The 15,811-nt window shown below is 43.7% G+C and overlaps 1 protein-coding gene across 14 annotated transcripts in view; it reads left to right on the top strand.

Annotated features, from left to right (window-relative positions):
* Positions 1-15,326, top strand: part of DLGAP1 (DLG associated protein 1) — a 328,443-nt gene extending 313,117 nt beyond the window's left edge. For 11 of the 14 annotated variants that reach the window (XM_047087011.1, XM_047087010.1, XM_047087023.1 and 8 more), the window contains 3 exons: positions 6,231-6,322; positions 12,043-12,195; positions 15,117-15,326. In XM_047087011.1, the coding sequence (XP_046942967.1) occupies positions 6,231-6,322; positions 12,043-12,195; positions 15,117-15,326 (455 nt within the window). Of the gene's footprint in view, positions 1-6,230; positions 6,323-12,042; positions 12,262-15,116 lie in introns of those variants that run through there. The other 3 variants (XM_047087021.1, XM_047087024.1, XM_047087022.1) reach the window with 1 other exon arrangement.
* Positions 15,327-15,811: the final 485 nt, after the last annotated feature.

The raw sequence follows: 15,811 nt of genomic DNA, 5'->3' as shown, positions 1-15,811 counted from the left end.
TTAGCAGGAGAAGTAATTCCCTGTTTTGGCTCATGCCACCTTTTAGTTTCCCAGGTAAATGCCCAGGAACTAAAGAATGTCTACTACCTTCTAACCATTTTTGTCTGTTATTTCATTAAATAATCAGCAATCCCGTGAAGACAGCATAATGATTATTTGGCAGATAAAGAAAACAGAGTCTGAGAGTACAATAAAGTCTCCCAACATCAACCACTGGCAAGTGGCATTCCTGACTTCCACACCTATGCTCTTTCCAGTATCTTATGCAGAGAGAAAAGTTAGACTGGAAAAGGAGTATATTAGGTGAATTACGGTGTAGGTGGCAGGGCTGGGGGAGCGTTTGACCCAGCATGTCCACTGGATGGGAGTAGCAAGCTTCACCATCCATTGAGGGTATAGAAATATGTCTATCCCTCTCTGTTTCTGATGCCTGATGTGGGCACCTGACGATTGTGGAGTTGGGCGTAGTAGGTAAGAACCAGAAACAGTCAGGGAAACCACTGCCTCTGCCTATTCCATTCTAGAGACTTAGTTCTTCTTGGAATATGAAAAGATACATATGTTAATTATGCTTAAGGACTTCTTTTTTCAAATGGAAGGTCTCTCATCTTACTGAGGCCACCTACTAGTGTAGAAACATAGAAAATCACTTTCCCCTTAATGCATGTCCAACTGTCCAGATAGTGGTGATGCTGGTGACCTTGATGCAGCTTAAGTATGGGTACTGTCTCATGTGCGAATCCTGATAGACCCGGCTTGATTCTTCTCCAGCGTCTCCTGTTGCAGTTGTATCTGATTTTATGACCAGTTTTTGTCCGAATCCACTGAGGGACTGGGATGGTTCCACTTTTCTTTCTTGGCCGGGAATTGCTGGACCCTGAAAGTCTTGGGAGAAGACGTGGGGAGGAGCAGTCAACCGCACGCCCCACAATGGCAGAAAAAGGGAGAGACAGCCATGCTTATGGATATGAGATACTGATCCCGACTCAGGTAAAAGTCCGGCATAGCCCCAAGGGAAAGGGTCTTTGTTTTACACTGTGGTCAGCACGCTTGCAGCTTTACCATGGATCCACTTGCAAGATTGAAAGAAATTATTCTTAGGGAGCCTGGCTGGCTCAGTGGGCAGAGCACATGACTCTGGATCTCGGGGTTGTGAGTTCGAGCCCCGCGTTGGGTGTAGAGATTACTTTAAAAATTAAATTAAAAAAATAAATTGTCATCCTCTTCAGCCCTGTGCCTTGTATATCACCTCCTTATTCCCAAATAAAAATCATCCCCCATGGGGGTCAGTGGGAGGAAGGAGGTGTGCTCTTCCCTAACGTCTGGGCTTTTGTTTGCATATAGCTAGATTTAAAATTAGAGTTCTCATAAGAGACCCATCTCACACCCAAAATAGTCTTTCTCTGCTTCTTATTCTGATGTATCATCTTTAAAAGGAAAACCCAGACTTCAACCTTACGCCCACTAGCATCCCTTTCAAGTGATCCCAGTTCCTCCATTCTTTTCACAGCTGAAATGTCTTTGTGCAACAATTCGTGTACATGTGCTTTGCTCTCCCATCTCAGTGTGGGCAGGGATCGAGTTTGCTGAACTGCCTCAGATTCTTCTATCAGCTAACTACAGCCCCCCCCCGCCCCCCCCACCCCCCGGTCCAGTGGTCCTAGCTAGAAAGTGTTGATAAAGGAAAGAAATCACCCTCACATGGCTTCATTTAAGTAGATTCAGACCCAGTTTTCAACACAGCACAAGGGATGGGGAGGGAGAAGACAGAGTCCCAGGCACTATAGGGCCGCCGGGGAAGGCTCTTCATAATTTGAGCCCAAATTTTCTCAAATGAAATGATGATATCTGCCCTGTCTCACAGGGTCCTGAAAGGATCCGGTTTGATGCACGTGTGAAAGTGCTTTGAAATACAAGGTAATAAAAAAAAAAAAAAAAAGAAATACAAGGTAATAGGGACGCCTGGGTGGTTCATTCGGTTAAGTTTCTGACTCTTGATAGCGGCTCAGGTTGTGATCTTGCTGTCGTGGGTTCGAGCCCCACATTGGGCTCTGCGCTGAGCATGAAGCATGCTTAGGATTTTCTCTCTCCCCCTCTCTGTCTGTCCCTTCCCTGCTAGTGCTTTCTCTCTTTCTCAAAATAAATAAATAAACTTTAAAAAGAGATAAATACAAGATAATAATATAAATAAACAGATCTGTGCAAAAACCAAACAGTGATAACTTACCAAAAGATCTTCCTGGCTTTATGTGATGAACTAACCCAGGCCTGTGCTCTCTGTTATGATTCCCCATAACCATCTACTGCAGGATGAGAGGTTTCTAGATTATGAGTGGGGGAGTTAGTATGGAGGTGCCCACCTCTGAAATGGAAGGAATTTAGTTCACCAGTGTTTTGGGTTGTTATTTTTCACTTCCACTGAGGAACAGACTAACAGCTGGGGAGGAAAGGAAAGGGAGAAAGGAATCTTAAAAACTAATTACCAGGGGTTTTATAAGACACCTAGGGAGACCAGACTTACCCACATAAAAAGAGTAGCACCGCAAAACAGGGCCCATAATATGATTAAATATTACACAGGGGCACCTGGGTAGCTTAGTCGGTTAAACATCCAACTTCGGCTCAGGTCACGATCTCATGGTTTGTGAGTTTGAGCCCTGCATCAGGCTCTACGTGGAAAACTCAGAGCCTGCAGCCTGCTTCGGATTCTGTCTCCCTCTCTCTCTCTCCCCTCCCTGCTTGCTCTCTCTCTCTCTCTCTCAAAAATAAACAAACATTAAATATATATATATGTATGTATATATATATATATATATACAGAATACAAATAGATGGTATAAATCTTCATTAAGTGGCATGCCTGCAGGAATACAGTAGAGACACATTATTCTGGAAGATGCATTCAGTGAAGGGTGATGGGTAATAAAAACTATTGACTACATCTGTGTTGAACAATCTGGAAAAGGTGTATGGGCCAGAGTGTGAAGGGAGCCAACTAAATGCAATCCCAGGAGCACATCTGCTTCATTAGCTTTTTTCTTCCTCAAAGACTACAGAACAAATATGAAATTTACCTTTAGAAGAAGAGAGTTATCTCCACACTAAGTGAATGTCTAATGGAAAAACAGAACAAACTCCATTAGAGCTTTTTTCTTCAAAATTAAAGTGAGTTTTGGGATGCCTGGGTGACTTAGTCAGCTGAGCGTCTCAATGTGGATTTCAGCTCAGGTCATGATCATGCAGTTTGTGAGTTCGAGCCGCACTTCGGGCTCCATGGTGGCAGTGTGGAGCCTGCTTGGGATTCTCTCTCTCTCTCTCTCTCTCTCTCTCTCTCTCTCTCCCCGCCCCTCCCCAGTCACTCTCTCAAAGTAATTAAACTTTAAAAAAAAAAGAAATTAAAGTGAGTTTTTAGTTCTCTAGAAACAAAAGCGTGGAGGGCAAGGAAGTAGGAATTTCATCTGCTTGACCCAAGCCCTCCTGTTGAATGGCTTCTCCCAAAGCCCACATCAGCACCTCCTTTTCCTGGGCCCAGGAAAGATTATCACTCAGACACTGGAAATGCAAACAATCCCGGAGCCAGTAGGGAATTTCCACTCAAGGAACATGATAGCAAAAAGCTGGAAAACAGAAGGGCCACAACTTCATCCCGGTTACTTTTGCTCCAAATCTACAGCTCTCGCCAGACCATGCTGAGGATGTCCCTTGTTCTGCTTTCAAGAAGACATCCATCTGAGTTGGCACCTACGTGGGTGGGTGTTGCCTGAAAGATTGTTTGGAGCAGTGCTTTCTTCTCATCTGAGAATCACTGTCTTACTCAGCTGCTCTCACTATAGTAATCTATTATACACTCAGGTTTTCAGGTGTAATGGAGAAACATTAGCTCAAAGTTTTGAGGCATATCAGAATAGCTGGGGGTTCTATGACAGTTCCCAGGGGCTCTGCCATACAAGCCAACAAATTGGACACCCCTCAGTACAAGTTCTAAGCTTCCAGGATTCATTCTAAGGATTTGCTGGTGTCACAGCCGTACCCATCAGCAACATAATTCAGAGATGTTTCCAGGGACCTTAGAGTTTGCCTAAGCCACATGGTCACTTAGGAAATGCCTCCTCAGAACTGTCTCAGATCTGGGACAGGTGATCCAAAGCACATACCTGTCCCAGGCAACCAAGGATGTCTGATTACCTTTGAATAATCCAGACTTTGTTTTTTTCCTCTTCTCTTCTGGGCAGAGCAAGTGTGGGGCCCACAGGTGGCATAACCAGAGAGGAATGGTAGTATCCTGGCCCTAGGTGATAACAAACACTTATTGGTTGTTTGCTACATATCGGACACTGTCCCAAGCATTTCCTGTGTATTATTGCTTTTAACCTTCACAACAACCCTACAAATAGATACCATTAACCTTACTTTACATAGGAGAGAACAGAGATTGAATGACCTGTCCAGGGCAGGGGTTGGTAAGTATTGGGGCCAAAACCCTCAGCCAGCTCAGGGCCGGACCCTTAGCAACTATGATGCTCTGTGTCTCCACATGCTTCTTCCTTTCTGCTTCAGGGGTGTGGAGAAAAGGAGAAGGGCCTCACATAAGCAAGACTGGAAAAGAGTAAACACTTAGGCCTGAGGAATTGCTGCCTTATGGCCATCAAGGGAAGCCCCTGGCTGTCACTGAGGAGGCGATTTCTGCACCTGGTCTGTTCGGTGGGACTGGTGACAGGGAGTTCATAAATGCCCTGAGTTCCGTGTGTGGGAATGCCAGAATATTTGAATAATACTTAAGTATAGTGTGCATCATAAACCATGGTCTAGCCTGGCAGGTTTTTGTTTGATTTGGTTTGGTTTTAATATTTTGAGAGAGAGTGCGAACAGGGGAGGGGCAGAGAGGGAGAAGAGAGAATCCCAAGCAGTCTCCATACTGTCACCACAGAACCTGATGCGGGGCTCAAACTCAGGAACCTTGAGATCATGACCTAAGCCCAAGTGGAAGTCACATGCTCAACCGACTGACCCACCCAGGTGCCCCTAGCCTGGAAGTTTTAAACAGAGAAGAAAGTTACTAGAAAACCCTGTCACAATAAAGTTTTTTTTTTTTCTTTTGTCTTCTTCTCAGACCTTGTGGGGACTGAGGTCAAGAAAGAGAGACCTCATTCCACCCTGGTCTCAGGCTTTGTAAATCCACAGCAAAACCGCGGCACTCACACTGCTTCGATCCTTTACTCCACCTCCTCACAGAGATGCAGATTTCACCACGGAGCAAGTGCCCTTCTGAGGAGTCTCCCTGTCTATGCAGGGGCCAGGAAGGGGGAGCAGGGCGCCTTCTCCCCTTCCTCCCCGACAGGGAGGGCATGTTGAGAACTGCCTGGTGGCAGAGCTCCAGCAGTGCAGCTGTGCCCCCGGTCCCCACCGGGTGGAGGGAGGGCCTTGGGACAATGCAGACCTCAGGACAGCTCTGTGCAGAGCGGTTCTGCCCGTCTCAGCATGCCCTCAGTTGAAAGGTTCTCGCCTTAGTCTGCACGGAAGACAAGAAGTAGCTTGCAAAGGAGATTTTCAGCACAGTGCATAGGGAATTAAACCTATATTAACAATAAAATTGGTCTGTGGAGTGGAAAAGCTGGAACGGTGCTGGCGTTCCCTAGGCAACAGGCTGAAAATGTTCATTCCTTAGAAAATCTTTCAACTGGCCACGGCGCTTTCCTGACAGTCCCCGTGGCTGAGCTCCGGAAAAATAATGAAGGTTATGGATAGGAGATGGTGAGTGCCAAGAGAGCGCCCCTTCAAGTTAGGATTGCTTTTCTTGTGTTTGGAGTTGGATTAGAAAAACGAGCTCGCAGACCATGATTGCTGACACAAATAAATCCATAACTATACTGAAAAACACTTGAAACTTATCCTTGCAATAAAAGGCGGGAGGGAAGAAAAACCTATTTGCCTCTTGGTAAGCTCCAGTGCTGTGATGGAAAACTCCGTTATTCCTAAGAAATATGTGTGATGAGCATGTGTTTTTGTCCAAGTCGATTTTATACTTTCACCTAGCCTCTGTTCCATAGACTAGCAGCCCAACAGCAGCTGGGCTGAGTGTGTGTGTGTGTGTGTGTGTGTGTGTGTGTTCACGTGCTGTATGTGTGCAGTTTTTCCTAATTATTGCAGCATAACTTCCTCTTTGCTTTACCAGACTAAATCTCCACAGTGAGACATAATGTGTAAACTTCTTGTATGTTTGCTTTTTTCAGTTCTAGGGAAAATCCGAACTGCAGTGGGCAGTGCCCAACTTCTCATGGCCCAGAAATTCTACCAGTTCAGAGAACTGTGTGAAGAAAACCTGGTAGGTAACATTCCCCATCACTACCACTTCCCAGCTAGTCAGGAGAAGATCATGTTGTCAAGGCTGCCACAACTAATTTTGAACACTCTCTCGCCTGAAATAGAATTTTCTGAGGAATCTAATTTCCTGCTTTTCTTAAAATTAGAAGTATTTAGGGGCGTCTGGGTGCCTCAGTCGGTTGAGCATCTTACTTCAGCTCAGGTCATGATCTCAGGGTTTGTGGGTTCGAGCCCCACATTGGGCTCTGTGCTGATGGTTCAGAGCCTGGAGCCTGCTTCAAATTCTGTGTTTCCTTCCTTCTCCGCCCCTCCCCCGCTCACTCTCTGTCTCTCAACAACAAATAAGTGTTAAAAAAATTTTTTTTAATTAAAAAAAATTAGAAATATTTATTTTATACTTAAATAATCTTAAAAGAAAAAATCCAATCAAGTTAAAACTCCATTTCCTGCCTTTTTTTTTTTCTTTTTTTGGTAACTGAAATGTTTCCAATTTCCTGGCTTTCCCAGGGCAGCCCTGATTTCAGTATTCTTACCAAAGTATGGAGCAGCCTGATATTTCAAAAATGATATTACCGAAAACCATTTTGGATAATGATGTTCCTTCTGAAATAGCCATCAGTGCCTATCTCATCATCAGGGTTCTTGATTTTAATTTAAGGCCAGAGGTGGACGGCATCACAAAGTGTAGATTTGATCTCCTTGAGACAAATGAGTAATTCATCCTTGTTGGACGTACAAAAACCAAATAAAGTAAAATGAAGAGACAGAAACACCACTAGCATCAACAACATTTTTTTTAAAGGGACTACAAAAGACAAGGGCAAGAGCTTCCTCACGTATGTCTTTTTAAAGAAACTGCTACTATTCTCTGCAAGTGTCCTTCCACAATAGCTTTTATTGGTCAGTTGTTGGTCACGCTTGCTCTAAAATAAAATGAAAAGCCACTTGTTCACTTGTGGAAAGTAAAAACATGCTTATTTGCAATCTCATTGACTATGATTTTAGAGTTTTAACCACATCTTGTTAACAAGGACAAATATAGACTGGAGGGGATTTATCAAGACAGGGTTCAATCAAGAGAAAATGGAAAGCCTGCAAAAGTTGGTGTTCTCGGTCCCTCTTCACCAGACTTTTCTTTCTGAAACCCCCCTTTGGGGCTGTCCTTCACCTCCTCCTCACACCCACCCCCCACATCTGTAGTTTGTTTTCCTCTCCCTCAGCAAAAATCCTTCCACCTTCCCAGAAATTCTGTTCTGGATTATGGGATAACATAGGTTAGTAAATGTATTGATAAGTGAATTCGACAAATATTTTACTGAGCTTCACTCAGTGCCACGAACAGAATTCCTGCTAATTTGTAAACTTGCTAATGTGTCACAGATCCTCATTAACACGGTTCTGTGCTCTTCAAATGTATGAAAGTTCACAGAAAGCTGTATTTCTCAAACTGCCTAAAAGATACATGGAAGCCAATATGTACGCCCTATAGGGCAAACAAACAGCACACTTTGTCACAGAATTATATAATAAGCAGGTATGTTATGAAGTAGAACACAAACACTGTGCAAAGTTTTGATGATGAAATTGCAGACAAAACATTTTGAAAATTTCGCAGACTTCTAGGAAAGGTTTGTTAAAGCCAGCTTTTGACATTTCCTGGTTCCTGATAGGCTCACGTGCCTGAGCAGCGAGAGGAACTTAGTTGGAAATGTGGGCAGCACGTTAGAGGCAGGAAGTGGGACTGCGCCTCGGGTGGGGAGGGCCATGGATGGCTGGTCAAATCGTGCCTCAGAAGGGAAGGTTCAAAGCCCAGTATGTGCCAGAAGCCATGGCAAGAGCTTTAGGATATATGATCTGGTTAAATCCTCAGAGTGACCCTATGGAGCAGATAGTGACATTATTTTTATGACAACTTTACAGTTGAGGAAAATGGGCACGGAAAAGCTAAATAACTCGGTCAGGAATGAAAAACAAAAACTAAAAATCAATCAATCAGTAACTTGGCCAGGGTCAGCTGGTAAGAGGCAGAGCCCAAGATTCAAATCCCAGTCTATCTGACCTCAGTGCCTGTTTGACATCCCCACCACCAGCCCCAAAGATTTGAGTTCTAGTCCACGCCCTCCTAGAGGGACATGGGCAGATCAGTCAGCCCCACCTTCTCTGCAGCAGGAAGCGTGTGGCCTGGTGGTGGCATTTCTTAGGTCCATAAAGCTGCACAAAAGCGTCCCTAAGATTGGGCACAACCAGACCCAGCTCTCCTTTCTTGAGTTCTTACTCTGAGGAGGAGAACACTTGAAAACACCTGAATATTATCCCAGACTTGACTTTCAGGCATAGAATAAATGGATGAGCATTACTTTTTCCAACAAAACTAAACTCAGGAACCCAGCCCCCCCTCATCCCTCCACACCCTCCATCACCTCTAACCTCCAAATGGCCTGGTTCAGACTAAGGCGAGGGCTGCAACTCTCTGTGCATGGGATGTCACATGACCCACAGTTTCTCTTTCTGTCTGCTTCCCCATCTGTCCCCCTGACGACACAGGGGCAGTGATTCTTGGTGAGGAGGGACCAAATCGCCCATCATACAGAATTAAACAAACTCTTTGGGCCTACCAAACAATCATTTCATCACTGCTGCACTGAACCAATTTAGCCAATAGGCTTGTGACCTAAGAGACTGTAGTCAACTCCAAAATATGAGCAATTTGGTTCTTAGTTACCAGTGAGATGAGGAAGACCATAAAACTCCATTTGCAATGTACTTTGTTAAAGCTATTATCTGTCTGTTCTGAACCTAGATGTTAAGAAAATTTTTTAACTTACTAAATGAAAATGCTGCAGAGAAACTCTTTAATTCAGGTGTCACTAGGCTAGGGTTTAATGCTGAACCAAATACTGACAAACTTTAGAATTTACGTCTTCAGTGAATTCTAGAACTATGGACAGTTTTAGAAGTATAAGTTTATAAATACATTTTAACTTGTATTTATTTTGAAGGCAGACCAATAATGCTAGTCCGTCAAAGGGCTAAAAAGTTCTTTCCAACCTATTAACTTTTCCAACCTATTAACTTTGATGAGCACTGACCTTGCACTTCCTGAAAGTTTTTTTTTTCTAAGTTTATTTATTTATATTTGAGAGAGAGCACAAGCAGGGGAGGTGCAGAGAAAGAGGACAGAATCTGAAGCAGGCTCCAGGCTCTGAGCTATCAGCACAGAGCCTGATGTGGGACTTGAGCCCATGAACTGTGAGATCATGACCTGAACCAAAGTCAGATGCTCAACCGACTGACCCACCAGATGCTCCTGAAAGTTGGTTTTTATTTATTTTTTTTATTTTTATTTTTTTTTCAACGTTTATTTATTTTTGGGACAGAGAGAGACAGAGCATGAACGGGGAAGGGGCAGAGAGAGAGGGAGACGCAGAATCGGAAACAGGCTCCAGGCTCTGAGCCATCAGCCCAGAGCCCGCCGCGGGGCTCGAACTCCCGGACTGCGAGATCGTGACCTGGCTGAAGCCGGACGCTTAACTGACTGCGCCACCCAGGCGCCCCTGAAAGTTGGTTTTTAAAGTACAAAATGGGGGCACCTGGACGGCTCACCCGGTTGAGTTTCTGACTTCGGCTCAGGTCATGATCTCACAATTTGTGAGTTTGAGCCCCACATCCAGCTCTCTGCTGTCAGCCCAGAGACCACTTTGGATCCTCTCTGTCCCCCTCTCTGTGCCCCTCCCCCACTCGCACTCTCTCAAAAAATAAATAAAACATTGAAAAAAAAAGTACAAAATGGCCTCAGGTTATTATATGGCATGAGGTTTCACAGTACATCCAATTGGCTTTAATACCCACAGGTAACCCAAACTGACCCAGATGTAAGCCTCTGACATCTGGAAGCTCCCACCCCCATAACCATGAATCCCTTTAGCTACCATTGGCAGCAGTGATTAATATTGGGCATGACACCTTCAGTCTCCTAGTTATGTTTTTTCTGTTTTACATCATATAAATTCATGGTTCATACTTTCTAGTACCTGTCAGGGATATAGGGATGGGGCAAAAAAAAATGTCAATCCTTAAACACTGAAGACTGTTTAATATTATCTAGAAAGTGGGTCATTACAGACATCTATGTGTAATGTATAGATATGTGTTCTCGCATTTGCTATTTTATGTTATGGTTGATTTAAAACCAATTCATTTCCCAAAGATTTAGTAAAAGTCCTTGTGAGCGCCTGAGTGGCTCAGTCAGTTAGGCATCCGACTTCAGCTCAGGTCATGATCTCACGGTTTGTGAGTTCGAGCCCCACATCCGGCTCTGGGCTGACAGCCCAGAGCCTGGAGCTGGCTTCAGATTCTGTGTCTCCCTCTGTCTGCCCCTCTGCTGCTTGCATTCTGTCTCTTGCATTGTCTCAAAAATAAATAAACATTAAAAAAAAAAAAAGTCCTTGTATGATAAAATGACTTCCTATATTAGTAACATCTTAATTGTTAAACACATGGTACATTAAAAGTGCAGTTATTTGGGGGGCACCTAGGTGGCTCAGTAGGTTAAGCATTCAACTTCAGCTCAGGTCAAGATCTCGAGGCTCGTGAGTTCGAGCCCTGCATCAGGCTCTTTGCTGTCAGCACAGAGTTGCTTCAGATCCTCTGTCCCCCTCTCTCTATGCCCCTCCCCCACTTGCACTTGCTCTCAAAAATAAACATTACAAAATATTAAAAACGCAACTATTTTCTTACTCATCATTTGTTTACCCTATCGTTTCCCTCAACATGACTGTTAAAACAAGTCTTATTTTAGATTTCTTATCTGTTCTCTAAATAAGTTGGATGACATGAAGTCAGATTCCAGCTCCACTATCCTCCCCACCCCCACCCTCCCACCCCCCCCACCCCCACGGAAGATGGTGTCTTCATTTAAATATGTTTTAATGCATCTTGTCATAGTTTTTTGAAAAGTTTGGATTCTCTCCTCATACCACATTGATAGATGTTGTATTACAAAAGAAGAGTTTTACAACCTTGACATTTGAGAATCACTGACTCAGATGAGTGTATAAAATTACCATTTGAAATGAAATCTTTTAAGAAGAGTCAAACCCATAGAAAGAAAGAGGAGAAAAGTGGTTGCCAGGGGCTTGGGGGGTGGGGGAAAGGGAAGACATTGGTTGAAAGGGTACCAACTTTTGGTTATAAGATGAATAAGGTCTGAGAATTTAATGTACAACATGGTGACTATAGCTGATAACAGTGTATTGTATAACTGAAATTTGCTAAGAGTAGAACTTAAATGTTCTCACACACACACACACAAAGATAAGTATGTGATGTGATGGATGTGTTTATTAATTTTATGGGAGGAGTCTGTATACAATGTGTACATATATCAAATCTTCGTGTTGTACACTTTAAATATCTTACAATTGTATGTTTCAATTATTCCATAATAAATTTTTATAGATAGATAGATGATAGATAGAGATGATAGATAGATAGATAGATAGATAGATAGATAGATAATAGATGATAAAGAGAGAAAGAAAGAAAGAAAAGAAGAAAAAGGAAGAATTACCATCTGTAGCCTCACTTTTATCTCCTATTTGAAAGCCAAAAGGAACTCATCCCCCTTATGTTATTTGAAATATTTGAAAATGCCCCTTTGGTCCTGTGCTTGTTGTCATCGATTGCCTCTAAAGCACGAATGTTTTTCTTTCTCTTGTACAGAATCCCAATGCTCATCCAAGGCCCACTTCCCAGGATCTGGCGGGGTTCTGGGACATGCTGCAGTTGTCCATAGAAAATATTAGTATGAAATTTGATGAACTTCATCAGTTAAAGGCCAATAATTGGAAACAGATGGATCCTCTTGACAAGAAGGTAGAACAATGTAGATTTTGTATGGTTCATTTAAAAACCTGCACAAACACTGGACAGTCTAAATAGGCTTCTGCATTCAGTCTTGCTGTTTACAATGTGAAATGGAGCTGATATCATATTAATCTCATTGTAATGACAATGTTTACATAGTAATCATTTGGGATATTATCTGTAATATGTTTCAGGCATATTTTTAAAGAAAAACCTGTCTTTGTGAATTGGAAAATGGGAATGTGGCTTTTTTGTTAATTAAACTTTAAGTTAAACCATTTTAGTCACTGGAAGGAACTGCCTCCATTTTGCTTTTTAAACTAAAATAAATGACATCTTCAGTGCATGATTATATAGAGCAAGAGTTCAACTTCCTTACACCCTAGGATGTGTTTCTGAGAAAAATAGGAAGCCCTGAAAACTAACCGACTTTGATAATCATTTCATAAATATAGTAATAAAGAAACCGCTGTTGTTCAAGGTTAAAAATATACACCATAAAGGTTCACAGTAATCATAAATGTTGGGATTTTTTTTTTTTTAAAGAGTTTTACTTTTGGTTGACTTGACTTGGGGAATATTGCTCACTGGGTTTCTCATTCAACAGTTTAGAAATAAAGGTTCAAGTTATTTTACTTTAATTAATAAACTGCAATTTTCACATTTGGTTATGGTGGTTCCACCAGGCTCACACAAGTATCCAATATCCACCTCCCTAGGTTGGCCTGTCATGCATGACTTTTTTAACTCTTTGCTTTCCAATGGCCTGAGGTTGAATAGTTCCAAGAGATTCAGCCTCTAAACATGAGGCTTGTGTGTTCCCATGAAGCTCCGGTAGCCTGCCCTTTTCAGATCTCCTTGCCTGTCAGAGAGCGAACAGTAATCCAGTCCATTTTGCTGCTCTCCATCATGGTATCCGGGTTCATACAGTCAGTGGACTCCCAGAAGAAAGTCAGTCCCAAGGGCCGATTCATAATCAGCGAGAGGGTCAGTGTCATTGTCCCTCATCTCCAGTTCTATCGCCATTGACCAGGGGTTTTAGTGTTAAGCATCAAAGTACCATTGATATATGTGTGGCCTCTTATGTGGGAAGCCAAACATCCGCACTCAATCTAGTTTTCTTTAATCTGTGTTTAAAACTATGTACTAAATAAGCTTTTAAATTGTTCTTATTTTAAGAAAACACGACAGATGTACACACATACTGGTAATTTAGTTTTTAGCGCTGATCCATCTAATTCTCACTCATTGGTTTTTTTTTAAATATTATTTTTTTTAAGTACAAGGAAAGGAAGATATGGCTAAAAAGTTTCCAATATTCATACTTTTCCAAATATCACCAAGTTACCCAACAGTGAAGATTTAAAATGTCCAAAATTTGTGATGCTAAGAATTGACATATGTAACCTGTCGACATGTACACAGTGAGTCATTAGTGAACTTGATTTCTAAATTTTTATACACTTTGTCTATGACCAGAGCTTTTCAGCACCCCATGAACTTGAGGGGAAGAAACAAATGAGCACAATCAGAGTTGGCCAAACGCTGTTTGCACTCTGGACTTCCCTTTTCTGTCCACACAGACTCCACCTTAATCAGCCTGCGGGCAATTCCAATGTAATAAATTTATCTAGGCACTTCACCCAGGCAAGCAAGGAGGATTTGCTGCAATGAGTTTAAGTGTGAAGATACAAAGAGTATACCCCTTTGGAGAACCCTAAAATCCCTATTTTAAGATAACTGTCACATCCGTGTCATGAGAATTGAAGGTATCTTACTAAAAATGAAAACAGCAGATTCATATGGACCTTTTCGGAGAGTCTGAAAACTCATTATCCTTTTCTTTAAATTCCTTCGTGGTTTAGATTCGCAGCTTGCCCACTGCATTTTCTTTTTTTCTGTGACCCAAGTGTTGAATGGCCTTTATTTTTGCAGTGGCATTTTAAAATATCCAACCATTTCATAGTTTGCTGATGCTGAGAGGAGGAAGACCTCTTTCAGTCCTGGGTTAAATTTTCAAAGCACAATGTCTGTTCCTGTGATTGGAATTGCCTTCTGGGCCACCACAACCGTCCTGAGGCCCCTAAGGAGTGACATCCCAGCGGGATGTTTTAGGAGCCTATCTGGGAACGGATTCCACCCCCCCCCCCGACCCCCCTCCCCCACCGAGTGGAGGAACCATCAGTGTCCTCCCTCCAGGGTGACCCCGGAAAGTCTATTGCCGTGTGTTTGTGTGTGATGTGCAGACGGGTATAACTCACAGTGGCATCGACAAAGCTAAAGAACACAGTCTTATCATCTCTTCTTCCTCATTTGGCCTTTTAGGTTTGGATGGGTGGGCCCGGGGAGAGAGGGCGGGGATGTTTTTAAACTCTGAGCCCAGCTTGCACCCGCAGCCTCGCCTCCTTAGAGGGGACGCAGGGTCCCCAGAGGCTGCTGCTGCCGCAGCCACCCTAACCCATCCCTGGCACCCGGAAGAGTCTGGAGCCTCCAGAGAGAACCACACTAAATATGCCGGGAGCCGCAGCCTTTCAGCAGAGGGCATTTTAAATAGCCACATCCTTCCCTTGGAGAGACTAGTTCTGCAATTCGGCCTTACCCTTGGCCTTAAGCTTACCGGTATTCCTTTTTTTTCCCCCCTGCATCTTTTGAATACCCAAGCCAGAATAATAAAGAAATATATATATGTACATTTTTTATATGTACATATAAAAAATATATATATGTGTGTGTATATATATATATATATATGTATGTATACAGAGTGCAGATCAGAACTAACCACCTTTAGGTTTAAAAAACAAACAAACAAAAATACCCAAAACCAAAATCAAAAAAAGTGTGCGTGTTCTAACTACTGACCTATCCCAGTTTTTCCCAAGCTTGTCCTGAGAAGCTGTGTAATGTCCTGAACCTTCTGCTTTGATCAGGAGAGAAGGGCCCCTCCTCCAGTGCCAAAGAAGCCGGCGAAGGGCCCCGCGCCGCTGATCCGGGAGCGCTCGCTGGAGAGCTCGCAGCGCCAGGAGGCCCGCAAGCGCCTGATGGCCGCCAAGCGCGCCGCGTCCGTCCGCCAGAACTCGGCCACCGAGAGCGCCGAGAGCATCGAGATCTACATCCCCGAGGCGCAGACCCGGCTCTGAGCGCCCCGCGCGCCCCGCCGCGCCGCCTCCGCGCTCCGTCCTTCCTCCGCCCCCTCCCCGCCCTCCGAGCCCGTCCGTCCCGGAGCTCAGTGACTTCCACTGTCGCGGTGTAGTTGTCGGTCTTGCAGGAGCCGCCCCCCTCCCCCCAGTAGCCCCAGCCGCCCGGACCGGTTTGCCCACGTTCTCCACCGAGCTTCGCCACCCGTACGGACGCGTCACCCACCTGCCTCATCCGGAGAGCCGGCCTTTCTTTTCTCGGCAGAACCAAACCCACCTGTGTAGAAATGGCCCCTTTAGGTCGCCCACCATCCTCAGTTCTCCCAAGCTAGTCTGTCCCTAGAGCTCAGCAATATAAAACCATAGGGTATTTCAGAAATCCAGTAGCACAGGGTGAGCCTTTGGGACTTAACCGTCTTCCACGTGAAGGAAACTAGGGCTCCGATTCCCTTTATTTCCCCTAAACGGTTATTATTTTGTCAAGTAGA

Source organism: Lynx rufus, unplaced genomic scaffold, assembly GCF_022079265.1.
Source record: "Lynx rufus isolate CCGP_SWC_20201006 ecotype Redwood Valley unplaced genomic scaffold, mLynRuf1.p SCAF_22, whole genome shotgun sequence".
NCBI lineage: Eukaryota > Metazoa > Chordata > Mammalia > Carnivora > Felidae > Lynx > Lynx rufus.
The sequence above is the reverse complement of the archived record's forward strand: the minus strand, read 5'-3'. Positions and strand labels throughout refer to the sequence as shown.